The sequence below is a fragment of the Mixia osmundae genome (genome assembly GCF_000708205.1).
Source record: "Mixia osmundae IAM 14324 unplaced genomic scaffold scaffold_1, whole genome shotgun sequence".
Taxonomy (NCBI): domain Eukaryota; kingdom Fungi; phylum Basidiomycota; class Mixiomycetes; order Mixiales; family Mixiaceae; genus Mixia; species Mixia osmundae.
In genome coordinates, this window is record NW_014575563.1 from 1,132,157 (window position 1) to 1,155,022 (window position 22,866).

Sequence of the window (22,866 nt, forward strand, 5' to 3'; positions counted from 1 at the left end):
GGGTGCTGCATGGGTCTCAGCGGCAGTCGACTGAGATGGTGTCCCTGCCGCAGGACTTTACGGGCGTTGCTTTTTTCAGACGATCGCGACGACGAAGCGTACAAACGCGGGGTAATGTCAATATCAACGCGGCCTAGCTCATGCGGTTCATTCGTCATTCCGCCGCGTGCAACCCATGCAATTTTGCTAGACAATATACGTGTACTCAGACGACCGATGGTGCCAGACTGCCTGGCGGTACCCGGATGAAGGCGAATGTCGTTTCCTTCGTGTAAAAGCCAGCGCAAGCCGCAGCATAGGCACAGATTGATGCGCAGATGCCGAACGCACCGCCCGCAGTGAGCGCATGTTGGCTGTCGAGATTCAGAGATGCAGCCAAGGAAGCGAACGCGAGAGCTGTGAAGACAAGCGTCGAAAGAACGACGACTGACGTTCGCAGCGCGCCGATGACGAACAGCGTCGTGACGATAAACCAGCACCAAAGGTCTGTGCATGCATAAGCGAAGCATTTCGACCATGCACGGGACACTGACAGATGCCTACTGCCTGATTGAACTCTTCAGACGGCAATCCAGTCGCAGGATCAGTGTAAGCGGCCGCGATGCCGAGCGCTGCTAGAGCTGTCAGCAACAGAGATGTGCACGAGCCAACGCGCTCACCTGGCAAGTACAGTGCGCCATAGCTCAGATTGAAAGCTCCACTGTCAAAGTAGACGGGTCAGACAGAGAAGCAGCAGAGAACGCAGAGGCTGACAATGAGCCAAAAACGGTTCCTGCAAACGTGTTTGCGTTGCAGATCAACTCGATCAAGCCGACAAGACTCTGGAAGATGCCACCGCTGCAGCATGCGAGTCAATCTGAGCAGGGAAAGGAATGCGATAGACGCACTAGAAAATGAAGAAGGCTACGCCGACATTCGGCGTTGTGATGCCACGAGTATGCAGCGTGAATAGCGATGAGCAGAGGAAGCCGGTGCCGAAGGAGAACAGTCCGAGTGGTGTTGGATTGCCAAACTTTCTGCTCTGGCCGCATCAGTTTGCCGCACACGCAGATAGCAGCAGAGCATGCCTGTGATATTGTGCTTGGTTGAAGCCAGGCTGCACATGACCGCATGAGCTGTACGAGCGCGACTTAGGAGAAGCGACTGACCTGCTCATTGTCAATGGGATTACCGCCCGGTGTCACTGCTCTCGCGTTGTGCGAGAGATGATCGTAGTGGCCGTCGTTGATCTTGTCATTAGATCCGGAGGACTCTTGCGTGTTGAGATGCTCTTGCGTATGCGACATAGTGCAAGTGAGTTGCTGAGAGGACAAGAAGGCTGGGACTATAAGGACTACAATCCGGGGTCGTGTCCTTGCAAGTCCGACGCCCATCGGACTTGGCACATGACTGACATCCGATCCTGCTTTCTCGACTGCGATCGCCTTTATTGCATTCCACAAGACTGCGTGGGGATGCAGGGATACAATATGGCGCAGACCGGCCGTGACACTCTCGACTGGGCGTGACCGGAGGTGAAGGTCGCTGCGTAGCAGATGGGCTGGCGGCGAGAAGGAGAGAGAGCACGAGAGGTGTGGGATAGCACGACTCGCAGCTATGTATCACGACCGGATGATGAGGAGGTAGTGCAGAGCATGCCAGGCGCATGGACGGTCGCCATTGCGGTGTGCGGCATCTACTCGGCGCAGAACGCGTCCTTCGCAACAGCTCAGAAATCAGCGACACGTAGCAAAACCGAAACAGCAGTCACGGAGCCTAAGCGAGCAAATTTCGATCTATTGAGCAAGTCCGATTGGGATCACATACAGCCAAGCGAGATCGCCAAACACAACGAGCCAGACGACTGCTGTAAGTGATACTGCACTTGCGCGTAGTGACCAAGGTTGATTTGAGTACGGATGTAGGGCTGGTGATCAACGACTTTGTCTATGATGCCAGCGAATACATGCATGATCATCCTGGGGGACCCGAGATCATCAGATACTTTGGCGGCACCGAGTGCAGTTGGCAGTTCTGGAAGTTCCACGCGCCTTTGCATTTGCGAAAGCAGGATAAACTGATTATTGGCTGGACGGACGGCCGCAAGGTGCACAACCCCCACAAGCCGCCTCGAGATACTCTTGCCAAGCTGCTATGATGGCAATGAGGTCGGCATAGGTCCACGTGTACTGCGCTCTAGGCTGCGCCGTAGGGTCATTTGGCCCATTTGACGCCGAGGATGCAACGAGCGACATTGGCTTGTCGCGATCCCTTGCTCGGCCAGACGACGTGGTACGATCCAGCGGTGCTGTCGATCTGAGCGCAGAAATCGTGCATGCCTCCGCCCACGCCAAAGTAGATTCTCTTGCAAGCCACCAGCGCGCGCCCGCTATCGATGAGAGACGACCGCAAGAGCGAAGTCAGCACGGGCAGCGTGTCGAGATTGTAGATCGTCTCTGACGTGAGGACGAGATCGTGACCCTCGGGCGCGATGGCTGCACTCTGAAATTGTGACCAGTCGCCCGAGAAGAAGCGTAATTCAATATTGTGCGTCTGTAAGAATGTGCGAAAGCCTGCTTTAAAGGCATCATCGAGCTCCAGAGCATTCTCTCGGTTGAGGGTTTCCTCAGGCTCGCCATCTTCGAGGAAGTCTTCATCGTCGCTGTCACTGCTGTCAGAAGTAGTCGGACTGATTGGCCGTACGTCCATATCTGACTGTTGCGCTGGCGGGGCCGAGGTCGCTCGGGCATACGCCAGCAGTAGGTTGGGCAATGTCATGAGGCGCAAGACGTGGTCATTGTAGTCTTGCAGATGTAGGCGGTGGCCTCGAGCCTGGGATCCGGATGCGAGCTGACGGCAGAGCGATTGGAAGACGTAGCAAGCCGGCAGAGCTGTGCCTGCGCCTAGCTCGAGCACGCTGCGAGGTTGCTCGGTGAGGGTCGACAAGTAGCTGACGAGATCGAGCGAGCACTCCCATGTCTTCAGTCCGCCTTCGTAGACGCCAGGTATGAGATCAGTGGGAGCTTCTACGGCTTCGCCTAGCCAAGCGTCGCTCTGTTGTTGGTCTGACAGCATCTGGAAGCGAGCATCATAGAGATCTCGACGGTCGAGCTCAATTTGACCGTTTGGCGAGTCGATGCGTGCTGTATTGAAGGAGATGACATCTGGAAGATCTGCAAGCTTCTCTCCTTCATCAGCCTCGGAGTCATCAGTGCATTGACAAACTCACAAGGTCGTCGAGAGAGTGCTCTTTGAAAGATTTGCTCGCTGTCGTGGTTTTAAGTGCGTCTATGGCTGGCGTGACGCTCGGAGTCTCTGCTTCATCGCTCGGCAAATCCTAGGAGAAAGACGATGAGCTTGTGCCCGTCAGCGTGATGGAGAGACTGACAAAGTCAAATTTGAACATGTCATGTCGCTGCAACTGACATTGGCGCGACTCGCGACTATGCTCAGGCCTCAGGTGGCGCGATGCATAGAGCCATACAACTTGCGCAGGGCACATGAGCATCTATAGCGTGCGGTCAGTCTGCGCGGCTCTGCGCCTGAGAGCATACGCCAGTGTACCTTGATCGCACATGTCGCGCAAATGAATACGGGCTGGCCAGGCTCTTATTCGCGGTACTGCATGCGGCAGACGAGCTGAAGCGCTTGTGCTGAAGCAGCATGATTTGAGTTCGTCTGGTGGACACTTGACAGAGCTGTCCGTGGGTTGCGTCGTGCCTGTGCCTGGAAAGGTTGTGCGCCACTCGTGTCGGGCAAACTGTGATCAGCCTATAGGCTCGCGGTGCATGAGCGGGATAGGCTCGAGGTCGGTGTCGATGCTGCGAAGGCGTTCGAAGCCTGGACACCGACTGAAGAATGCAGACAGCGTCCTCCTTCTGACGACGCTCTCGACTGGTCAAGAGGCAAAGTGACGCGTCAGTACGGCAGGTGGCAATAGGTGGGCAAGCGATCGTACTCTGCAGCTCGTTGTGTACTTGCTGTCGCTTGACTTCGTCGCTGTAGAGACTGGCTCTGACGGTCTTGTCGCCGTCCAGACGTGCATCGCTCTCACTGCCGAGCAGCCGACGTTTCTCCTCTGCGCGCGCATCGAGCTGGCCGACGCAGTACCGGATGGCAGTCTCTCGTCCTTTCCAGGTCTCTACATGTCGGTCCAGTCTGAGCCGCAGAGCGACTGAGATCGAAAAGGAGACGTGCCCATGAGATCAGTCCAAAAGGATTGGCACTCGTCTGCTTGCGCTCGATCGCGATAGGTCGTCTCATGATCTTGTCTGTACAACGCCTGAGCTCTGTTGAGCCGGGTCATGATGGCATCATCGATAGACCGGTACTGTCTGATCAAAGCTGAAAATCGCCGTGAGCGAACGACTATGCTCCGTGTGATCGAGCAAGCGCACATTTGAACTGGGACATGTTCGTGCATAGCGCCGGCGAGAGATCTTCGACACCGTGCGGTGTGCTCGGTGCCACGTTCCGCAGCCATTCTGATCCGAGAGAGGGAGTCGGCCTCGTCATCACCGTCGATGAGGTTGGAGCCACGTCGATGGCGATATCGACGACGACGACGCGCCGTGCCTGCCAAACCGAGCTGGCCCAGGTCGAAGCGGATCGGCTACCACTGCGCGCTCCTGCTTGGCTCTCATGAGCTGAAGGATGCTACTCATCCATGCAGTGTCCTACGTCGGCACAGCCTTTGCACTCGTCTTTGTCACGCTCAGCTTGGGCAAGTCGTGCTCAGCTGCTCAGCGTACCCCGCTGACCTCCTGACACCGGTGCCACAGCGAGCGGCTTGCTGTACGTGTCCGAGTACATAGAAGAGAACTCGAAGCTGGCCAAGATATGGGGACAGCGGCTCGTGTTTGCAAGTCTCTCGCGAGCTGTCGTGCTCACCCTCGCTGATACTCAGCTGAGCTCGCAGGGCGTCATCGGCGCTCACCTTCTGTTCTGCGTCTTCGACAAGCTGCCCCTCCATCTCACCGTTCTGGGCATACTCTGTCAGGTCGTGTACCTGCAGAACATCGGACGCAACTGGCCTGTCATACCCGTCACTTCAGCTAAATTCTTGCTCTCCGTCATCCTCGTCTTTGTCGACCACTTTGCTTGGTTCTTCTACTTCCAAGACCGCGCGAGGGAGATACAACGACAGGTCGTCCCCCATGGCAGACGCAACCACTGGAAGGCACCCCACCTCACGCCTCGACTTGAGCCCATGACGTTCAAGGATGTCGCCACTTTCTTTGGCATCTGCGTCTGGCTCGTGCCCTTCTTCATCTTTCTCAGCCTGAGCGCGAACGAGAATGTCCTGCCGCAAGGTGAGCTACTACTGACCTCGCCAGCATGGCAGAGCTCATACTGTGTGCAGACTTTGCACTCAAATCACCCGCGCCCGGTAGCACAGCAGAGAACGGGCCGCCCGTGACACCCAAGCGAGTGGGACCGCGTGTCCCTCTCCTCAAGCAGATCCTCGTGCCCATTCTCGAGATGATCCCGTCCAAGAAGAAGACTTCGCGTTCACAGATGGATGGACTCATCGCTTCGCCCAGTCGCACACGACCCAGCTCACCCCTCGGCTGGAACTCTCCCCAGCTCTCGCCTGCCGTTGGATCGACTCACCCATCGCCGTACTTCCCACCCACGCCGACAGGCCAAGGACTGGGAATCGCGACCAATATGGCGAGCCCGAGAGCGTCTCATGGTTCTCCGACGTCTTTCTATTCGCCCAGCTTGGGCTCGCCCATGAGAACCAAGCCGAATCACAAGAGAAGCTTCACGAGTCCTTCTGTACAGCTCAAGAAGGCCTCTAGTTCGCTCAACTTGCTCTCGTCGCCTATCAGCAGCATGGACAAGCCCGCCAGAGGCGACAGCAACGATCAGCTCGAGCTAGGCGATCCTCTCGCTCCGGACGCAGGCGACGAGGGTCCACAAGAGCTATCGCATGACTTTCCGTTGGCAGGTAGAGACGTCTTGCTAGACAGTCCGAGTTCGAACATCAGTATGAGGCGAAGACAGTAAACTGTTATATTCATTGTCAAAAGATGCACTCTTGCACAACACGTATAGCCGACGAGCACGACAGGATCTCATTGCCTGGCAAAGGTGACCTTGATCTTGCTCTCTTCGTACTTTTGATTGTGCAGTGCTTCTCTGGCCACGCCCGAACTCGTCTCGTCGGTGAACTCGACAAAGGCGATACCCTTGCGCCCTGGAATCATGCGCACTTCTGACAGGTTCGGGAATCTGCGCATCGCTCCAGCTGAGCATGCTGAGCATAGCAAAGGATCCGGGATGACCCACTGTGTGAAGAGCGTCTCGAGGGCATCCTTGTTGACGGAATCGGGCAGATTCTGTACAAAGAGAATCTTGTTGGGCGGCAGATACTCGTCTGGCATCTGGACAATTCGCCTCTGTGCGGCCGCAGGTGCAGCCGCTTTGCCGTCCACGGGTGCATTCTCGGCCGCTGAACGCAAGAGCAGGTGAATAAGCACCTGTGATCAACGAGCTCGTTCAGCCTACCTGTTCGAGCAGCTCTCCGCGCTTCGAGTGCCTTCTGTCGTATCGGATTGTCTCTGCGGCTGACCTCTGTGGACCTCGTCTCCTCAGCTCAGCCGAAGAGAATAGAGCGGATTGGCGCACTCTTTCTGACTTTGCGCTCTGCCAGATGCTCGTCGAGCTTCTCCGGCAGCTTGCGCTTGACGAGTGCGTCCGCCTGAGTCTTTGCATATGCCAATTGCTGCTCCCTCAGGGTCAGTCGGTAGCCTGAACCACACGCGCGAGTGGTCGCACCATGGGCTTGCCATAGAGTGGAAAGTCCTTGACTTCGTTGACGGCTCTCCAGGCAGACTTCTTGTGCTCGAACGCAACAAAGGCCTGGCCCCGCATGCGCAGGTTGCGGTGAACGACGACATCGAGCACGGTGCCAAAGTTTCTGAAGAGGTTCCTCAAGGTCTGCTTCATGTTCTTGATCGTCACCGTCTCGTTGAGGTTGTTGATGTAGATCGTCTCTGATGCTCCTGCTATCTCTGCCTTCTGTCTGACTTGCTTCTCCTCTGCTGTCTCCTCTTTCTCGGCCGGCACACTCTCTGGCTTGGTCTCCTCTTTCTTGCTCTCGACCCCCGTCACCTCGGTAGCTGATGCTGCAGCTGCTGGATCCAGCGTTGCCTCGATAGCCTCCTTCATCTCCACATCCTCCTGCTTCACTGCCTCGCTCATCCTCGGTCGTTCACTGCCTCGAAGCAAGCAGGCAAGGCGAGAGCGGCGCGACAAAACGGTCGGTTCCTCGCCCGCTCGTTGTCTCGATGGATGGCGAAAGAGTGCCAGCTCGGCTAAGACATGCATGTATAGCAACAACAGATGCAGTGCACGGCGATCAGTCATCAAACTCGAGTATCTCGTCATCTTCCAGGTCAAGTGCAGGTTGCTCGACGATCTGCTGAGCAACGATAGGCTCGATCAGATCCTCATCGTCGCTTGCCATGTCACGCTCGTCCAGCGTCGTCTCGTGATCTGTGGCGGTCGTGAAGGTCGTGAGAGCATGGAGAGCGTTTGTCTGGGCATTGCTTGTGCCGCCGATTTTGGCCATGTAGGGCAGCGTGATAGAAGCAAGCGTCTTGAGATCCTGATGAGCTGCTAGACCGTTTCAGCTCAGCGTGCAGTAAGAGCAGGTCACTCACCCGAAGCTCGCAAAGGGTCGCGAGTGGCCGCTTCGCGCATGACTCGTACGGACAGATCGATCATCGCTTCGCCGTTCTCTCGTGCTTCCTTCTGCACCTCCCAGATCTTTGCTTTGTAGAGCTTCTGGCCCCGTCGTGGGACAGGGCAAGGCAGCGAGATGGCCATGCCGCGAATGCCGACTTGGAACGTATACGCGCTGATGAGAGGGTGCCGCAGCGCCTGCAGTCTCAGCGTGAGTCGGAGTGAGCGCTCATCAGCGCACTCGCACCTTGTCTGCTTCGTGCCGCAAGAGAGCGTCAGCTTGGCTAGCCCAGTCCATCGCACTTGCGCTCTCTTCGATCTCGTTCATGAACGGCGGATAGTTCTGGTGAAGATATGCCATGAACATATCGCTGTCAACAGGCATATCGCTCAACATGGCCTGTGTCCACTTCGATGAGCTTATGCGCCCAGACTGCGGAGACCACCTCACATCGACATTGGTCCTCAAAGGCTCTCTCTTCATGTGTATCAGGTGCTTAGGTAGCTTGAATGGATCCTTCGGACGAATCTGGTCGCCTTTGGCATCATCCTTTGCGTTCTCGCCCCATCGCTTCGAGTAGAGTATCTTGCCCAGCGCATGAAAGATGAACAGGGGCGATTCGCGCAAGTGGATCACGTCGCCGAGATCACGCGAGCTCTTTCCTCGCTTTCGCTTAGAGCTGAGCTTGAGCTTGCTCGCGCGTTGCTCGAGATCGCGTAGAGCTGCACCGGAAGCAAACTGCAAGTTCATGAGCGCCCCTCGAATATCGCCTCCCGAGAGCTTCGTCGCTAGATCGATCGCTGCTGCAGTCGGCCGTTCGATAGACTCCGACAGGTGTCTGTTGGCAGCAAAGAGCGATTCTATCATCCTGGCCAGAGCTTTCTTCATGATCGTCGGCGCAATCGCGTTGAACTTGATCTCGAGACAGCGCGCATCACCCAGCGCGTCCGGTGGCACGACTGATCGCACTGATAGCTGACTGCCCGTCGAGGGTCCGGACTGCCAGCCTGCTGAGCCGCTGACGCTCCCGAGAATGCCCTGCTCTTCGTCCGTCGAGCTACGGATCTGAGCTTCTGAGATGATCAGAACAAGGGGTATGCCCGCTCTGATCCGGCGAGAAGCAACGAAGTTGAGGATTGCAGCTCGGAATGTCTCGCGAGTGACCTGAGAGGAGAAGATGTTGGGCAAGTCTTCTACGAGAATGATCTTCCTTCTCTCTTCGCGACTTTGCGGCGTCGCAATGCGGATGGGTTCCTTGGGCGAGTCAATCGAGACAAATGACAACTGCGGCAGCTGAGCGACCCGAGCAAGGAAGCTTGGCAGTGCTCGACTGAGACTGTCTGCTCCGTCCTCCTCGCCTGTCTTGAACTCGACAAGGTCTGCTCCCAGCTCTTTGGCCAGAACGCGTATGACGGCTGTCTTGCCCGAGCCTGTGGGACCGGACAGGACGAGCAGCCGCCTGTACTTTGCAAGCTTGCCAGGCTCTAATGCCTCTCTGAGCCAGCGTCGGACGTCTTCGATCTTGCGAGGATGGACAGCCAGCTCATCCTACACGCGCGTCAGTGTACCTTGAGCGGATCGACGAGTGGCCTACAGCTGTCTCGGGCGTGCATAAATCCGTCCATAGCACTGAATGAGCGCCGGTGGGATGACGGGTACCCTTTGGGGCACTGCCACGGCTGGTGCTTGCGGCACTAGATGAGGTGGAAGCCCGATGCGTTGGACCAGATGCGGTCAGTCTTTGCTTAGACGTGCGCGCGGGAGCTTCGTTCTCGCTTGAGCTGGACAGTACCGTGACCTCATTGTCTTCTGAGTCTGATGAGGACGAGAGATGGATGATGTCGCTCGAATGGGCTCTGACAGGCGAGCTGCTGGTCACTCGAAGCTTTGTTGAGCTTGTCCGAGCCGATGACGGCTTGAGACTGCCTGCAGCCCACCCAGTCTTGCGTTCCGATGACGCAACATCCGAACGAGGTGTCGGTGCGGTTGGTCTGAAGCTGTTCTCTTGCTTATGCTTGCCGTCAGTACTAAATCTCTCCTGTAGTCACCGGTTGAGCTCGTGTACTCGTGTCGACGGTCGAGCTCACAACGAAGCTCGAGATGCTCAGTCGAGGGCGTTTGGCATCTCTGGATAGTGCAGGCTTAGCTCTCGCCTTGCCAGGCTTCACCATGGGTTCATGAGACAGCTGCGCTGCTAGTCGTCGCGTCGTTCGTCGGCCAAGCCGTCGAGGTGATCCACCTGTGCTCACCTTGCAACCCTTCTCCACACATCAAAGCACGCACTCCGTCTTCAGAGTGCTCTCAGGTCCCGACACATGGCGACTTGCCCGTTCACTAAACATCGTATCGTCTCTAACGATCATAGAGACCGAATAGTGGCTCTCGGGATGTTACTCGGCAATTGCCACCTCATCGTACTCAGCAGGAGGGCCAGTGGGAAGACAGACTCGCCTTCACTCTATGATGGCGTCGCGAGCTTGTCAACCAAGGTCAAGCCAGAGGCCCTGTTCTTGAAGACCGACTGACCGCCAGAGCGATTTTGGTGCACACACTCTGGCCTCAGCATGCCATGCGCCGACAGCGATCCTGGGCGGAAGGACGCATATGAGTCGCTTTGACTGCGGCTGTCATGTCAGGCTTCCATGCGACCGAAAGATGCACGAGACAGTCGGTCGCATGACACATATACATGCGACCACGCATTTGTGCTTGCCAGGATGCGATGCATCGCTTGAGACGCCTGTTACGAGCTGCAGCGTGCGCTACAATGCCATTGATCAGTCGATACAGAACTTCAATGTCTCTCAAACACCGCTTGCTTGCCTTCAATAACAAAATATGCTCTTGTCCATCAACAACAGTCTTAGTCTAGTGTCCTTGAGTGTCGATACAGATGCGTCAGGTGTTGCTGATGAGATTGCGTCGGGTGTTGCTAATGAGACTGCGATTCGATCGACAAACCTGCGATTCGATTGACGGAGGGAATGATGACGGAGTCTTTATGGCCGCCGCGTACTGCTGTGCGATGAGTGCATTGATCCATCCGAAGCTTGCCAAGAGGCCGTGTTTGGCAACATACTCGTGGTGGTCCTGCCATACACCGTGAGCTGGACTTGCGAGTACCTGGCAACGACCAACCTTTTCCATGATGACATAGGCCTTGTATACGGCGAAATTGGTGTCGGCGCGAGCGAGTGTTTCCGTGATTGTGCGAGTGGCGCGAATCACCACTGAGTGAGCATGCAGACGTCCGACGTAGGTCCTTGTTCCGCTGCCCGAGTAGCGGTATAGGTTCTGTTTGATGCTGACTTGTCCCGTGGTGGCTCGCCGCTGCGAAGCGTACAGATCGGTCCGCAGATCCGACAAACGGTTGAAGTCGCGTTGTATCTGCTCCTGGATCAGGCCGATGAGTCGCAACTGTCCGTCGTGGCTGGGGCGCAGGCCGTTGTTGTCGTGATTGATGATGATGTTTCGACCATGATCTCCGCAAAAGATCTTGTGGGGGTACAGCGTGTTGAGGTCGATGTGCAAGGCCACGTTGCCGACGGTGATGAGAGATTTAGGCAAGGCCTCCCAATGATATGCCATGACTTCGACCAAATCTTCGAACGGCTCGGCAGTCATCTTGATCGCCTCACTGCGCAATGGTTGTCAGTCTCGTCGAACCAGTGAAAGGTGACAAAGGATCTACAAGAGTGCTTTGATCTGTTTGGGCTCATCGCAGAGAGTCAAGTCATCGAAAGGAGCGCGTGCACCGCCGTGTGTCCCGTTGAAGAAGCCGTGCTGGGCGTCAACAATCGTTCGATGATTCTTTAGAAGCAGACCGGCGTCAATGAGGACGACGGCCAAAAGCAGAGAGAAGATAAGGCCGAGGTATTTGTGAAGGGCAAAGTCTTTGATGCCGTACGCGTTTGGCTTGTGTTCGCCACGGGCTACCGGGTAGGGTGGTCCGAGACGCTTGGAAGGGGAAGATTCGCGTGCAAGACTGAAGTTGGCATCGTCGAGATCCATGTTGGCGATGGCACGCGAGAGGTGGTCGATGGACTGATCTTCTAGCCAATTGCTAGCGGTACACAACGCGAGACGACCCTTTGCCTGTTCGTCGCGCAGATTCTGGAATGGATTACGCTCGATAGCACGATTTGACAGGGTTATGCCAGAAGCATCGTCACCGGGCCACTGGCCTTCGCGTTCTGCAGGAGTCTGCTTTGATGCAGCGAACGGTCCGACCTCGCCATCATCTTCAGGCGTCGCTACATGTCTCGAAGAACCGGCAGCAAATCTGACGCGTCCGGGCGAATGCTCGTCTGGCTGAGCATCGTTGCCTCCGTCGTGCACATCGTCGCTGTGCATTCCCGAGAGCGGTACATGTGTGAGCGATGTGAGCACGCTTGCCATGGCGACGACCTTTACTGAGTGAAGTACGGTTCGCCTTGGACGATAAGTATTGTACAGGGCAAAGCTCGTTGTGCGTGCGTGTTTCGTCTGATTGCGAGAAAGACTCTCGTTGCGAGCTTCTGCTCTGTTCTGTAGGCAGGTGATCGTCAGCAGCAGCACTTCATGTCCACGCAACCCGTCAGGGACATCCAAAGAAAGCCGATTCAGATAAGGCATAGCGCGAGCAGGGCAGCTGGCGCAGCTGATGAGGGCAGGTTTGGGTGGTCCAAGACTGCAGCCGAGCTCGGTGACAGAGAGCGTCCAGCAATGTCTGGCCATTTTGGGATCGCATGTCATAGTGCGCTTGTTCTGCAAATTTGTGATGCACGAGTCAGATGCATGCTGGCGTCGCTAGCATCGCTGACAGACCTGACACCGGCTGATATGAAAGTCTTGCATCGGCGCCCTGACTTATTACAAGCCATGCAGCGTGCTCGAAAGCAGCGCCACAGATAGACTCGGCAGATCTGCCAACGGCCTATGCATGTCGTTGAGGAGGGAAGCAGGACTGATGATGATTGCCGTTGTGATGAATGAATATGACCTTATGCTCACCTTGTGCAACGAGCGGGTTGACTGACTCCGAGCGAACGACGCTTGGTTAGGACTGTCTGATGTCACGCGTCGTCGCGGCCAAACGGTCACGTACGCGCTGAGAAGGAGGCGCCCTATGCGATCCAGATGATATTATTCGAAAACAAGGCGGCGTGTAGCTTTCCCGCACAAAACCCGGTCGCGAATTGCGCGACTCACTCAACTCGACTAGAACCTGCACTTCTGACGATGCTGCCGATATAGTCGCTTCATACTCGTGTGAGGATCCGTCAGTGGAGCCTTGAGACTAGCTTCATATGAGCAGTCGATGATGGGAGCATCTCTGTCGAGCGGTGATGCAGCGAACGAAGGAGTGTTGCCAGTGACGTGGACGGAACAGCAGGAGCAGCTCACGGCCATCCCATGTAGGCACACTCGCTCGNAGAGAGGAGAAGTTGGCTCGACAAGAAGACGACAGCTGCGTTCGAGTCCGCTCAGAAATGCCGATCTGCACAGACCCAGACGGTAGCCTGGCTGACTATCGAATGAGGGGAACCATCTGTCCCATGGTGATGAGGCGAACTTGTGCTGCCCATGACGCTTGGAATGCTCTACTGCATACGGGCTTNTCATGTCGGAGGCGCACTTGNTCGATAAGGANGAGAACGCGGTCGGCAAGAAGAACGACAAGTCACTCTCGAATCTTGCAAACCCGATAGGAGCCCTGAACGCAGAACTTGCAGACTGATAGGGATGGCTGCTTCTATGCCGTGCGATTGCAGCGACCGGATGTCAGCCAAAGACGGGTGATCTGCTGTGATGCCGACAAAGCTCATGCACATCATCGGGAGGCGCATCTGCTCGTCGGACAAGAGTATGACTCTCGCCATCGACTCTATCAAACCATAACGACTCTGCGACTGTACAAGCGCAAAGTCAGGATGGCGACAGCGGGGGTCATAAGCAAGAGAGAGACGGGCAAGCGCGATACCAGCCACTCGTCTCTCTCACGCGTATCTTTGATGAGTCTTTCTCTTCTTGCGCTCATGTCAGTGCTGACACACTCGCAAGAGCATTTCATCCAGCAGTGATTGCTGCCAATGCGCTCATTCTCAGTTCGACAGCTACGACTGCGCAATGCAATGCAATGCTTTGCTTTCTTCTCTCTTCATCTCGACTCTGAGTGTCTGCGCGCATCAAAGTCGCTGATTGTAGCTATCCCGGTCACGGTACAGTGAGTGCTGAGGTATATGAGGATGAAGTGGCATTTGAGTCATCAGCGCCAGCGAACCTCGCCTCGCCCGAGTCGCGCGTCACGTGGCTGACCCCGTCCACTCACACTTCTGCCACGGCAGCTGATGCTCAATGAGCCTGCTACACTCCGCGAGCAAGTACAAGATGAGCTCGAAGCACTGATTGCCATCTACGGCGGTGATAAGGTCAAGCCTGAGCCAGCACATCGTCGCTGCACGGTACTCGTCGATCTCGCTTCGGATGACGAGCCTCTGCCTGCCGAACTTCTGCTGAGCCTGCCAGAAGGCTATCCGGATCATACTGCACCTCGTATACAGCTACTCAGTCGGTACATAGGCCCCTTTGCTGTCGAGCCTGCCCTGTTCGGTCAGATCCTTCGAATCTACTTTGCACCCGTCCGAGCGGATGAAGATGAGCCTGAGCTGCCGTCACTGTGGCAAGCTGGACAGGTGGCCTTGTTCGAAGGCATCGAAGCAGCCAAGGAGATTCTCGCGCAGTACTATCGTGATCACCTCGTCAAGGCTCAGGCGGCAGACTACGAACGGCAGGCAGACCGCGACAAACGAGCGCCGCCTGCGGTAGCTGAAGCGTCCATCATGCCAACGCCCAGTACAGCACAATCACAAACGCTACCCTGTCATCTCAAGATCGTCTCTTGCGACCCAATTGTGGACCGCAAGTCCGTCTTTGTCGGCCATGCCTGTCGTTTGAAGTCTCGCGACGATGTTAGTAGCGTGCTCTCGTATCTCCTTTCAGATCGCAAGATTGCCCGAGCTGCACACAATATCTCTGCATGGCGTTGGCGAGCACCCGATACGGGCATCGTTCATCACGATTGCGACGATGACGGCGAGACCGCAGCGGGAGGCCGCTTAGCTCATCTGCTCGAGCTTTGTCATGCGACTGATGTGGTGGTTGTCGTCTCACGATGGTTCGGCGGGGTTCATCTGGGTCCTGATCGTTTCAAGCACATCAATGCTGCAGCGCGTGCAGCTCTGCTCCTGTCCGGTGCAATCGAATGATAGCTACACGGCCTCGATGGATTCTGGATAGGTCAAGCCGGTCTGCCCGCGGATCTCATCGAATATCTGCTTAGCTGGTCAACGAAAAGTATGATCGTATCACCGACGAGACATGCCTTCATCTGGAGAATAGTCTCGCGGTGCGGCATCCGACTGTGCTCAATCTCACCAGCTCTGATAGCTCTTGCGCAACAGTCGGCTTCGAAGCCAAAGCCATGTATTCCGCCAGGCAACTCGAATGTGTGCTCCTCCTGGTGCTCGGCTGTCGCGCCGTATGTCATGCTCGACGGACTGGCCCACGAGCGAAGCTTGTAAGCTGTCGGCCGGCATGGGGTGCTGTTGCTGCGTCAGCCTGGCCAGGATGCAAAGTTCGAGAAGCTCACGATGAGATACTGATGGTGCCGCGGGTCCCTTGGATCTGTACGACACGCTGGGGATCGCCTTCTCGTCGGAAGGAAGTACTGATGACCGTCTCGACTTCGTCTGCTCCTTCGCCGGCGTGTGCGGATGGCCAAGTCAATATAGCGGTCGTAGCTTCGTCAATTGGACCTCCGACGCGATCTGCTAGCTTCTTGGAGCCGAACACGCTCGAGGCGGCAATCTTGGGCAGTGGGATCGGCTCTTGGCTGTCCTGTTTGCCTTGTGAAGCCAGCAGCGGGTGCAGTTGCGCGAGAAGAACGTGCAGTAGCGGATAGGGACCCATATCGAGCAGTGAACCTCCGGCAAGCTTGGGATCGATCAGTCGCTCCGTGTCTGCCAGACTGTCGACACTAGCGTTCATGGCGAACTCGGCGTGGACGTGCGTCACATCGCCAATATCGCCAGCACGTATTCTTGCCTGGATCTCGTACATGATGGGAAAGAAGCGGGTCCACACTGCCTCCATGAAGAACAATTTCTTCTCTCGCGCTAGTCGTACGAGCTCTTCGGCCTGGGCGGCGTTGACTGTGAGCGGCTTCTCGCAAAGGACGTGCTTGCCGGCATTCAGACAGAGCTTAGCATGCTCAAAATGGTGGGAGTGTGGTGAGCCGATGTAGACGATCTGCACCTCATCACATGCAACCAGCTCTTCGTAAGAGCCAAAGGCCTGCGTCGATACGCCAGCTTGCTGAGCGTCGATCGTCTTGCAATAGGTGTCTACGAATTCTTGTGCTTTTGCCTTTGAACGTGAAGCGGCTGCTACGACGTGATGAGTGATATCTTGCACCTCTCTCGTTTTGGGACTGATGAGGATGTCCTTGGTGAAGCTTTGGGAGATGCCACCTGTGGCGAGTATGCCCCACTTGAGGTCGATAGGCTTGCCAGTGCGTCTGTCCGGCGTGGGCCCGTCTGGTGCCGTGTTGATCTTGCCGTCGTGATCGTCCGGATGGAAAGCAGAGGGAAGCGTGCCGACCATGACTGATTGATCGACCGTGCTGGAGCAGGAAAGAGCCACTTCGTCGCGTAGGCGTGGACGTTGACGTCACGCGAAGGAGCGCTCGTCCCACACCATTCGATAGTCGCTCGACATGCCCCCAAAGAAGACCGCAAAGAGTGCCAGCTCGGCTGGCACTCGATCATCGAGCCGCAACAAGTCGAGCGGAGAGTCAAAAGCAGCGCCTGCCAGCAAGGATACATCCTCATCCTCCTCGAAAACGAGCGCGAGCAAGCCGGCCAGTAAGCCCAAATCGGAGTCCAAAGGGAAGCCGGCAAGCAAGAGCAAGAAGCCGGCGAGCAAGGCAGACGATACGGCTGACAAGGAAGCTGGCGCGAACAAGGGAAAGCCGGCTTCGAAGCGCAAGGCATCGTCGGGTGATGACAAGCACGATGGCTCGAAGAAGTTCAAGGACGAGAAGACCGAAGTGCCCAGTCAAGGACAAGAATTCCACCCACCTGATCCGCAGCAGTCCTTTACGATCAGTGCGTGCATTGCGCCGTGATGCGTCGCGAGCTTACAAACAGAGCAGCTGCACCTCCGCCTAAGCGCGATCCCAAGTCGAAAGAATTTACATTCCACGAGAGCGAACATGCCGAGCGTTTGCTGTTCCATCCTAATCTGAGTCCTGAAGAGGTCCTCCGTCGCGGAGCTTTCGGCGGGTGCGTCCCACACGTGTCAGCTTGTGGCGAGCTGACTCGCGTGTATAGATCCTACTTTAGACCGATCGAGGTAGGCTCACAACGAGGCTACGCGTCCTTGCTGAATGCCGCTCGCGCAGAGCAAGAAGCTTGGGAAAGAGTTTCACGATGACTGGTCGGATCTGCCGCGCTCTTGGTTCGAGGGTCTCGAGCACCAGAAATACCTCACCAACCCAGAGTACGATGTCGAAGTGTGCTGCTTCAAGAGCAAGGTCGGTCAGACTTACGAGGCCTGGGAAGATCAAGGGTGGATCAAATACGAACACGATGTGCGAGGCTGGTTCCAGTGGTACTGCCGCTTCTTCCTCGGCCGACGGTGTGAGGATGACGAGCGCCAAATGTCGCGCTGGAAAGGCATCGCCTCAAAGTCTGGACGATTTGTCAGTGCCTGGCGTTCGTCCCGTGTGCACAAGCTGATGTCAGAAGTAGCGCAATACGTTATTGAACAAGTATGTCAATCAGGGTTACAACGACATTGATCCTGAGCACGAGGTAGGTCTACCACACCACCACCCAGAGCGAGCTGATCGCAATGACTGCAGCCTATCTCGCCGGGCATTCGCCAGACGCTTCTTCACTGGGCATTTGATCTTACGACGGCTCATCTTGACATGCACAAGAAGGCCAAAGGTCTCAAGGTCCCTGACCATGGCGACGGCGAAGAGGGAGACTTTAATGAAGAGGATGACTCGTAATCATACACTACAAAAGCTACATGCATTACCTCCATACACCTGCTTTCTTGTAGTCACGCCAGCTTATCGGTGGCTCGTTGATCCCCAGATCTGCCTTGATGTCTGCCAACGGAGTCGACCACAGTCTTTCCCAGTAGACATTGATGAGCGGCTTTGCTGTACTGCCACACCTGAGCGCCCAAGGCACGTAGGTGGAGAACAATCTTCTCCTCGCCACACTGCTCAATCTTGCAGGCCCAAAGACGGCAGAGAGCGCAGCGACGGGCAAGCCCATGTTGGCGAGCTCGAACCATTTGACGACAATCTCTGCCGGTACGGAGACCGGAAAGCCTGTGATGACGTGGTAGAAGTCATGACATTCTCGATAGCGCTGCATGACGTAGGCCAGCTCTGGATCGTCTATGAATCGTACCTGTCCGCAGGGGCTCAGTGAGCGCGTACGGTCGATGATGCAGTCATGCTTGCCGGTGCGCGTGTGTCCGGCGTGACTTTGCACCACTCTAGCCAGTCGCAGTAGGCTTTGCCGAGGGTGCCCGAAGGTAGCTGAGCTAGTTCGGGCAGGTTCGCGCTCGTCGAAGTGATCCTGGGACGCTCTTTGAGCAGTTGACGTCCGGATGGCGATTCGAGCATTTGCAGTCTCAGTCGCTCGAGAAAGGGACCCCCCGTCGTTTCCGACAGGACTGCGATCATGTCTGGGCTCGCGGGTCAGTCAGCGCAGGCCTTGACTACTGCGTCAGCTCGACTTGCCGCCTCTATGCGGGTTGTTGAGAGACGCGAGCGCCGAGCCGACTGCGAGCAAGCCATTCTCGAAGAGATTGAGAGGCACATGGCCGGCATAGGCTACTGAAGCTCTGTGCCGACGCTGAGCGGCCAGACTTGGCCTCGCTGTCCGCACGCCAGCCTGCATCTTGCGGTGTCGCAGTGAGGGTGATCGAGAGCAAAGCGCGACGTACGTCACTCGCCAGCAAGCAAGCAAGGCAGATTGGCTCTTTGCTGGGGCCATCGCTGCACTTGACAAGATGAAGATCCTGTCCAAGGAGCAGGAAGATGCTCACTACAATGCCGTCGTGCGTCGACACCCGTTCACGTCGGCTAGCAGACTCATCAAAGATTGGCCCGATGACAGGTGCGAGGAGGCCTCACAAGGGGTGCCTTGGTCGGCGCAGTCCTAGCAGTCGCACTCGTTGGCGCGCAGAGAGCCAAGCTACGGGTGGCCACAGAACTCACGATCCCACTCAAGGCCTTCCTCGTCAGCCGTACTGGTTCAGCAAGGCAACGGTTTTGATTGACATGACTGCCGCAGATCTCTGCGGGCACCACGGCAGGCGTCGTGCTCGGTGGCGATTCTGCATCTCGTCAGTTCGACGTCCGGTCACGGGAAAAGACTGGACAAGGGCAGAGCGAATCCAATCTCGAGCGCAAGCTCGGTATAGACCAAAGAGTCACGACGCTCAGCGAGGACGCGGACCGGACGACACGACTGACTGCATGGGGCAAAGAGCATCGATATGGCATCATCTTTGGCTCTTGGGGTCTGTCGATGATTGGCTCATTCGCCTATGTCGCCTCGCAGGTTCGTTTGACCACTCACTCGCTTTTGGCGCTGACTGACGTGACCGCTGGCGCGACAGCCTATGACGACTGCGCAAAAGATTGTGCAAGCGCGAATGGTCGCACAAGGCCTGACGCTGGCCGTCTTGATCGCCTCGGCTGGTCTGGCCGCCATGCCCAACGAGGATGGCGAAAGCGAGGATGACATCAAGCGGTGAGCCCGATCTCGGCACGCTGAGACGTGTGACTGACCCCGGCAGCACAGACGAGAGCGAGAGAACAGCATGTACCGCTTCAAGGCAGACTCGCCTCACGAGAAACACCTGCGCGAGGAACGGGAGAAGAAAGAGAGACACGACAAGGAAGCGGCTGCCGAGGAGAGCAAGAGCAAGACCAAGCAGACCGACGTGAAACAGTAGCCGTGCAGAATGTGTAGATAGGCCGTGCATGATCTGTCGCAGGCTTGGCTTGGTCGTCCAGTGGCACCTAACTTTTGATTTTGATTATCGCCAAAAAGCGCGTTCAGCACCAACACGGCGTCGCGTCGCGACCGGTCTCGCTCCTGCTCCCAAGCTTTCCGTCGAGCTCCTGTCGACGAGGAGCAGGCAATGATAGCAGCCGGATCTCCGCCATGCCCGTTGATGGCAGGCCGTGGTTGTCAACGTCCAACGTGCTCTTCATGAGTACATTGTTCGTCGTCAGCTGCCTGTACCTGATCTGGGTACCACTCCGACGCTTGTTCGTCCACCTCCGGCGATCACTCGCTCACAACCGTGCCAATCGCGCAGCCGCTCACCTCGCTACCGTCATGGCAGCAGAGAAGAGCACAGCCCAGCTCAAGAAAGCGAGCAAACTATCTCAGCACACCGCTCCTCCGCGGCGAAAGTCGACCCCTTCGACCTCGCCCGCGCTGATCCCGCCTGGCAGCTTCTCAGGGCCGGCCATGCAGTCGATCCATCAGGACATGCCCAGAGTATGTACTTGCGGAGCGCCCGTCTTGGGCCCAAGCGGTCAGATAGCTGTTGCCAAGCCTGCGCCCAAACGAGCCACCGCCAGTGCTGCCAACACGCCCGTGCCCGCCAGTCTCGCTCAGCTGGACGTAGTAGCACACGAAAGTCCGAGCAATGACAAGTACCTAGCCAACCTACCTGATGACCGATCCACGAGAATCACCAAGGATGCTGCCACTCAGGTCGAGCGCGACGAACCGTACGGCTCGCCCTCCTTGACGCCCGTAAGGCCTGCCGTAGGACGCTCGTCAAGCTCTACATCGAGCAACAGCTCCGCTGCGCGCTCGTTCAGCTTGTCAGACTCGCTTCACTCGGCTGCCGCATCGACCTCAGGGACATCCGCACGTTCGGCCCATGGCAACTCGCCGCTCGACACCGTAGAGGGAGCGCAAGCCAACGATGACACTTTTGATGCATCCCTCTCGCCGATCTATGCACACATGAGTCAGACGTCAAAGCACGTCCAGCGCACGGGCGCCGATAGTCGCGTCATGGATCGATCGCCTTCCGAAAGCTCATGGCAAAGCGATGCAAGCTACGATCGTGGTGTCATGACCCCTCCAGACAGCGTCGAGAGGAGCATCAACACGCGCAAGGCGTCAATAAGCCACGTTGCTGCAAGGACGAGCATTCGCCAGCACGCGGCGGCACGCTCGGCCAAAGCAGACAGCGCATCAGATCGCCTCTTTGGTTCACGAGATCGTAGGGAGTCAGAACGCTCGGACCACTTGTCTCCAGTGCAGTCCAATCGGGCAGCCGCAAGGCCAACATCCCAGCAGCAGCAAGCACAAGCAACATCGCAGAAGCCAAGATTGAGCCAGCAGGTGCCTTGGCAAGCTACGCTTTCTGGCAGCGTGCCTCAGCGTCAGGCTTACAACGCACCCTCCAGCCCTTCGCCGGGCATGCTGTCTCCGACTGCTTATCGTCAGCCTGCCCAACCTACACGAGCTCAGATGGACGCCTACAACGCGCGAGACGTGCATCCTGCGCAAGCCAATGTCCATCCGATCACTCAGAACCCTTATTTTGCTACCACTACGCCGCCCGTCTCGCCGGGGGCGCTGACGATGCTCGCGGCACAGCAGCAGATCATGCACATCAGTCAACAGCTCGGTCTGATGCCCACATTTTCGCCCATGCCGCGCGCTGCCCCGACGCTCCAGGGCTACGCAGCTGTTGCAGCTTCATCTCTTCCCGCATCGCCTGTGCCTGCCAATCGCCACAATCAGTCGCGAGGCCAGGCATACCCAGCAGGACAGTACCAGCAAGCGGGCCAACACATCACATCCGCCCGGAGACCGCCCAATGGGTACGCATCTTCAGAGCTGTCTAGCCCACACGGATCAGCAGCGCAGGCCCAGCGTCGTCCTGCTTCTGCGTCCGATTCGAGCGCTTCTGGACCGGCGCACGGCGCGCCTTTCCTCGCATTGTCGCGACAAGTCGACGAGATGATGGTCGACCTCCAAGGTGCTCAGCAAGCATTGCTGGAAGCAGAGATCCAGAAGGAGCGTCTCATCAAAGATGTCGAAGTCGCCAATTGGCGCGCAGAGTGTATACACGAGGACTGGCTCATAATAGGCAGAGAGGTGCGAACCACTGATCATCGCCCTGGGAGACTGCTCACGCTTGCTCATAGACCCGCAATCTTGTGCAACAGCTCACAGATGCCCTGCGAATCGCCCAAGTGCGATCGCGCAGAAACTCGGCGGTCGATGACGTGACCCGACTCAGTCCTGCTTCAGCGCAAGTCAACCCGAACAAAGGTATACCAGAAGTATCGGTCGCAAGTGCAGACTCGAGCAGACCAACCGGCCTGACCATAGTCGTAAGTGATCTCGGCTTCTGTCATCGAGGCAAGGCTCAGAGGCGTCTTGTATAGACTCAGGATGCGCTCCTGTCCTCGACTTCCTCGCCTCGTGCCGACCTGCTGCACAATAGCCTCATCGATCGTGCAGAGTACGTAGCGGATGATCTCGAGAGGCAGCTGCAGCGTGACATTGCAACGATGTGTGCTTCATCGGCTTACAAGGCCCAGGACATGCAGCCGAATCGGGGGCCGACTCGGCGCCGTTCCGCCCGCCGCCGACGCAGTCCAGCTGGCAGTGTACCTACTTCGCCTCTGCCTTTCGACGCCGAGGGTAACGAAGTCGAGATGACGCTCTTTTCACCGGAATACCGACGCTCGTCCGCCGGTCAGACATTGCTCATGCCTAGCGGCCACATGCAGCGCAGCACATCCCACGAGAGTGGATCGCGCTCGCCGGTGCTTAATGGCAAGCTGGCACCGGATGGTGCAGCCGTCGGCCTGGGTCTCCATCTCCGTGAGCACAGCTCGGGCAAAGCCAGCACGACAGCGAGCACAGATGGAGATGACGATGACGTTTCGCTTGTGGGCGATGATGCCTTTGTAGGCTATCTGCCTCGGATGAGCAAGACCGAAGCCCGCACAGCAGAGCCTGGCCCGGTTGAGGCTGTGCGAGCACGCACGAGGAGTGCTTCCAACCAATTTTGACGAAAGGGCGTCCTCATAATTGTAGAAGGACGACTGTTGTTTGTGAAGCAATTGTACAGATTCG

General features: G+C 56.9%; 14 protein-coding genes across 14 annotated transcripts; 7 read left to right on the forward strand and 7 right to left on the reverse strand.

Moving 5' to 3' along the window:
* Positions 1-159: 159 nt before the first annotated feature.
* On the reverse strand, positions 160-1,680 carry L969DRAFT_84210 (uncharacterized protein). Its single transcript, XM_014715490.1, has 7 exons — positions 1,149-1,680; positions 1,068-1,096; positions 888-1,016; positions 754-837; positions 660-700; positions 534-611; positions 160-486 (listed from the first exon to the last, which is right to left on the reverse strand). The coding sequence occupies exons 1-7, from the start codon at positions 1,284-1,286 to the stop codon at positions 206-208; spliced, it is 780 nt and encodes a 259-aa protein (XP_014570976.1). The 5' UTR covers positions 1,287-1,680; the 3' UTR covers positions 160-205.
* On the forward strand, positions 1,635-2,137 carry L969DRAFT_100849 (uncharacterized protein; the record flags this gene model as incomplete). Its single annotated transcript, XM_014715491.1, has 2 exons — positions 1,635-1,848; positions 1,905-2,137. 2 exons carry the CDS (start codon positions 1,635-1,637, stop codon positions 2,135-2,137), a joined length of 447 nt encoding a protein of 148 aa, XP_014570977.1.
* Positions 2,138-2,193: 56 nt separating this feature from the next.
* Positions 2,194-3,644, reverse strand: L969DRAFT_91809 (uncharacterized protein; the record flags this gene model as incomplete). The annotated part of the gene is made up of 4 exons (XM_014715492.1): positions 2,194-3,159; positions 3,209-3,316; positions 3,368-3,487; positions 3,534-3,644. The coding sequence occupies 4 exons, from the start codon at positions 3,642-3,644 to the stop codon at positions 2,194-2,196; spliced, it is 1,305 nt and encodes a 434-aa protein (XP_014570978.1).
* L969DRAFT_84212 (uncharacterized protein) lies at positions 3,428-4,529 on the reverse strand (the record flags this gene model as incomplete). Its single annotated transcript, XM_014715493.1, has 4 exons — positions 4,377-4,529; positions 4,177-4,323; positions 3,938-4,120; positions 3,428-3,873 (listed from the first exon to the last, which is right to left on the reverse strand). Coding segments are annotated over exons 2-4 (415 nt in total), but the record flags the coding sequence as incomplete, so codon positions are not given.
* A 27-nt stretch (positions 4,530-4,556) lies between these two features.
* L969DRAFT_69354 (uncharacterized protein) lies at positions 4,557-6,176 on the forward strand. The gene is made up of 4 exons (XM_014715494.1): positions 4,557-4,702; positions 4,761-4,840; positions 4,898-5,291; positions 5,342-6,176. The coding sequence occupies exons 1-4, from the start codon at positions 4,633-4,635 to the stop codon at positions 5,989-5,991; spliced, it is 1,194 nt and encodes a 397-aa protein (XP_014570980.1). The 5' UTR covers positions 4,557-4,632; the 3' UTR covers positions 5,992-6,176.
* Positions 6,060-7,208, reverse strand: L969DRAFT_21252 (uncharacterized protein; the record flags this gene model as incomplete). The annotated part of the gene is made up of 5 exons (XM_014714955.1): positions 6,763-7,208; positions 6,613-6,709; positions 6,493-6,558; positions 6,274-6,436; positions 6,060-6,216 (listed from the first exon to the last, which is right to left on the reverse strand). Exons 1-5 carry the CDS (start codon positions 7,186-7,188, stop codon positions 6,060-6,062), a joined length of 909 nt encoding a protein of 302 aa, XP_014570441.1. The 5' UTR covers positions 7,189-7,208.
* A 137-nt stretch (positions 7,209-7,345) lies between these two features.
* Positions 7,346-12,070, reverse strand: L969DRAFT_91813 (uncharacterized protein; the record flags this gene model as incomplete). Its single annotated transcript, XM_014715495.1, has 10 exons — positions 7,346-7,602; positions 7,650-7,869; positions 7,919-8,071; positions 8,123-9,220; positions 9,267-9,710; positions 9,760-9,834; positions 10,369-10,434; positions 10,634-10,762; positions 10,811-11,309; positions 11,364-12,070. 10 exons carry the CDS (start codon positions 12,068-12,070, stop codon positions 7,346-7,348), a joined length of 3,648 nt encoding a protein of 1,215 aa, XP_014570981.1.
* Positions 12,071-13,429: 1,359 nt separating this feature from the next.
* On the forward strand, positions 13,430-13,807 carry L969DRAFT_69359 (uncharacterized protein). Its single transcript, XM_014715496.1, has one exon. The coding sequence runs from the start codon at positions 13,585-13,587 to the stop codon at positions 13,732-13,734; it is 150 nt and encodes a 49-aa protein (XP_014570982.1). The 5' UTR covers positions 13,430-13,584; the 3' UTR covers positions 13,735-13,807.
* Positions 13,808-13,817: 10 nt separating this feature from the next.
* On the forward strand, positions 13,818-15,109 carry L969DRAFT_144368 (uncharacterized protein). The gene has a single exon (XM_014715497.1). The coding sequence runs from the start codon at positions 14,002-14,004 to the stop codon at positions 14,917-14,919; it is 918 nt and encodes a 305-aa protein (XP_014570983.1). The 5' UTR covers positions 13,818-14,001; the 3' UTR covers positions 14,920-15,109.
* Positions 14,560-16,514, reverse strand: L969DRAFT_145314 (uncharacterized protein). The gene is made up of 3 exons (XM_014715498.1): positions 15,303-16,514; positions 15,036-15,255; positions 14,560-14,985 (listed from the first exon to the last, which is right to left on the reverse strand). Exons 1-3 carry the CDS (start codon positions 16,313-16,315, stop codon positions 14,923-14,925), a joined length of 1,296 nt encoding a protein of 431 aa, XP_014570984.1. The 5' UTR covers positions 16,316-16,514; the 3' UTR covers positions 14,560-14,922.
* On the forward strand, positions 16,428-17,729 carry L969DRAFT_606417 (uncharacterized protein; the record flags this gene model as incomplete). The annotated part of the gene is made up of 6 exons (XM_014715500.1): positions 16,428-16,818; positions 16,866-16,995; positions 17,044-17,065; positions 17,115-17,414; positions 17,464-17,526; positions 17,577-17,729. The coding sequence occupies 6 exons, from the start codon at positions 16,428-16,430 to the stop codon at positions 17,727-17,729; spliced, it is 1,059 nt and encodes a 352-aa protein (XP_014570986.1).
* Positions 17,718-18,978, reverse strand: L969DRAFT_84217 (uncharacterized protein). Its single transcript, XM_014715501.1, has 4 exons — positions 18,856-18,978; positions 18,477-18,796; positions 18,197-18,421; positions 17,718-18,143 (listed from the first exon to the last, which is right to left on the reverse strand). Exons 2-4 carry the CDS (start codon positions 18,730-18,732, stop codon positions 17,755-17,757), a joined length of 870 nt encoding a protein of 289 aa, XP_014570987.1. The 5' UTR covers positions 18,733-18,796; positions 18,856-18,978; the 3' UTR covers positions 17,718-17,754.
* L969DRAFT_606422 (uncharacterized protein) lies at positions 18,313-19,699 on the forward strand (the record flags this gene model as incomplete). The annotated part of the gene is made up of 5 exons (XM_014715502.1): positions 18,313-18,793; positions 18,856-18,978; positions 19,033-19,302; positions 19,361-19,494; positions 19,546-19,699. The coding sequence occupies exons 1-5, from the start codon at positions 18,749-18,751 to the stop codon at positions 19,697-19,699; spliced, it is 726 nt and encodes a 241-aa protein (XP_014570988.1). The 5' UTR covers positions 18,313-18,748.
* Positions 19,700-19,911: 212 nt separating this feature from the next.
* On the forward strand, positions 19,912-22,802 carry L969DRAFT_14572 (uncharacterized protein; the record flags this gene model as incomplete). Its single annotated transcript, XM_014714902.1, has 3 exons — positions 19,912-21,876; positions 21,927-22,115; positions 22,170-22,802. The coding sequence occupies 3 exons, from the start codon at positions 19,912-19,914 to the stop codon at positions 22,800-22,802; spliced, it is 2,787 nt and encodes a 928-aa protein (XP_014570388.1).
* Between the last annotated feature and the right edge of the window lie 64 nt (positions 22,803-22,866).

Bases quoted from the DNA above. Each gene is read 5' to 3' on its own strand.
- L969DRAFT_84210 (XM_014715490.1), bottom strand. From the start codon at position 1,286: ATGTCGCATACGCAAGAGCATCTCAACACGCAAGAGTCCTCCGGATCT. The intron at 1,097-1,148 runs GTCAGTCGCTTC...GGTCATGTGCAG, and splicing joins ATCCCATTGACAATGAGCAG to CCTGGCTTCAACCAAGCACA. The intron at 612-659 runs GTGAGCGCGTTG...CAGCTCTAGCAG, and splicing joins TGGCGCACTGTACTTGCCAG to CGCTCGGCATCGCGGCCGCT.
- L969DRAFT_69354 (XM_014715494.1), top strand. From the start codon at position 4,633: ATGCTACTCATCCATGCAGTGTCCTACGTCGGCACAGCCTTTGCACTC. The intron at 4,841-4,897 runs GCAAGTCTCTCG...CTGAGCTCGCAG, and splicing joins GGGGACAGCGGCTCGTGTTT to GGCGTCATCGGCGCTCACCT. The intron at 5,292-5,341 runs GTGAGCTACTAC...TACTGTGTGCAG, and splicing joins CGAGAATGTCCTGCCGCAAG to ACTTTGCACTCAAATCACCC.
- L969DRAFT_69359 (XM_014715496.1), top strand. From the start codon at position 13,585: ATGGCGACAGCGGGGGTCATAAGCAAGAGAGAGACGGGCAAGCGCGAT.
- L969DRAFT_144368 (XM_014715497.1), top strand. From the start codon at position 14,002: ATGCTCAATGAGCCTGCTACACTCCGCGAGCAAGTACAAGATGAGCTC.
- L969DRAFT_145314 (XM_014715498.1), bottom strand. From the start codon at position 16,315: ATGGTCGGCACGCTTCCCTCTGCTTTCCATCCGGACGATCACGACGGC. The intron at 15,256-15,302 runs GTGAGCTTCTCG...ACGCAGCAACAG, and splicing joins GGCACCATCAGTATCTCATC to CACCCCATGCCGGCCGACAG. The intron at 14,986-15,035 runs GCATGTCTCGTC...CCAGCTAAGCAG, and splicing joins AGACTATTCTCCAGATGAAG to ATATTCGATGAGATCCGCGG.
- L969DRAFT_84217 (XM_014715501.1), bottom strand. From the start codon at position 18,732: ATGGCCCCAGCAAAGAGCCAATCTGCCTTGCTTGCTTGCTGGCGAGTG. The intron at 18,422-18,476 runs GCAAGTCGAGCT...CCGCGAGCCCAG, and splicing joins CAACAACCCGCATAGAGGCG to ACATGATCGCAGTCCTGTCG. The intron at 18,144-18,196 runs CGGCAAGCATGA...GCCCCTGCGGAC, and splicing joins CACGCCGGACACACGCGCAC to AGGTACGATTCATAGACGAT.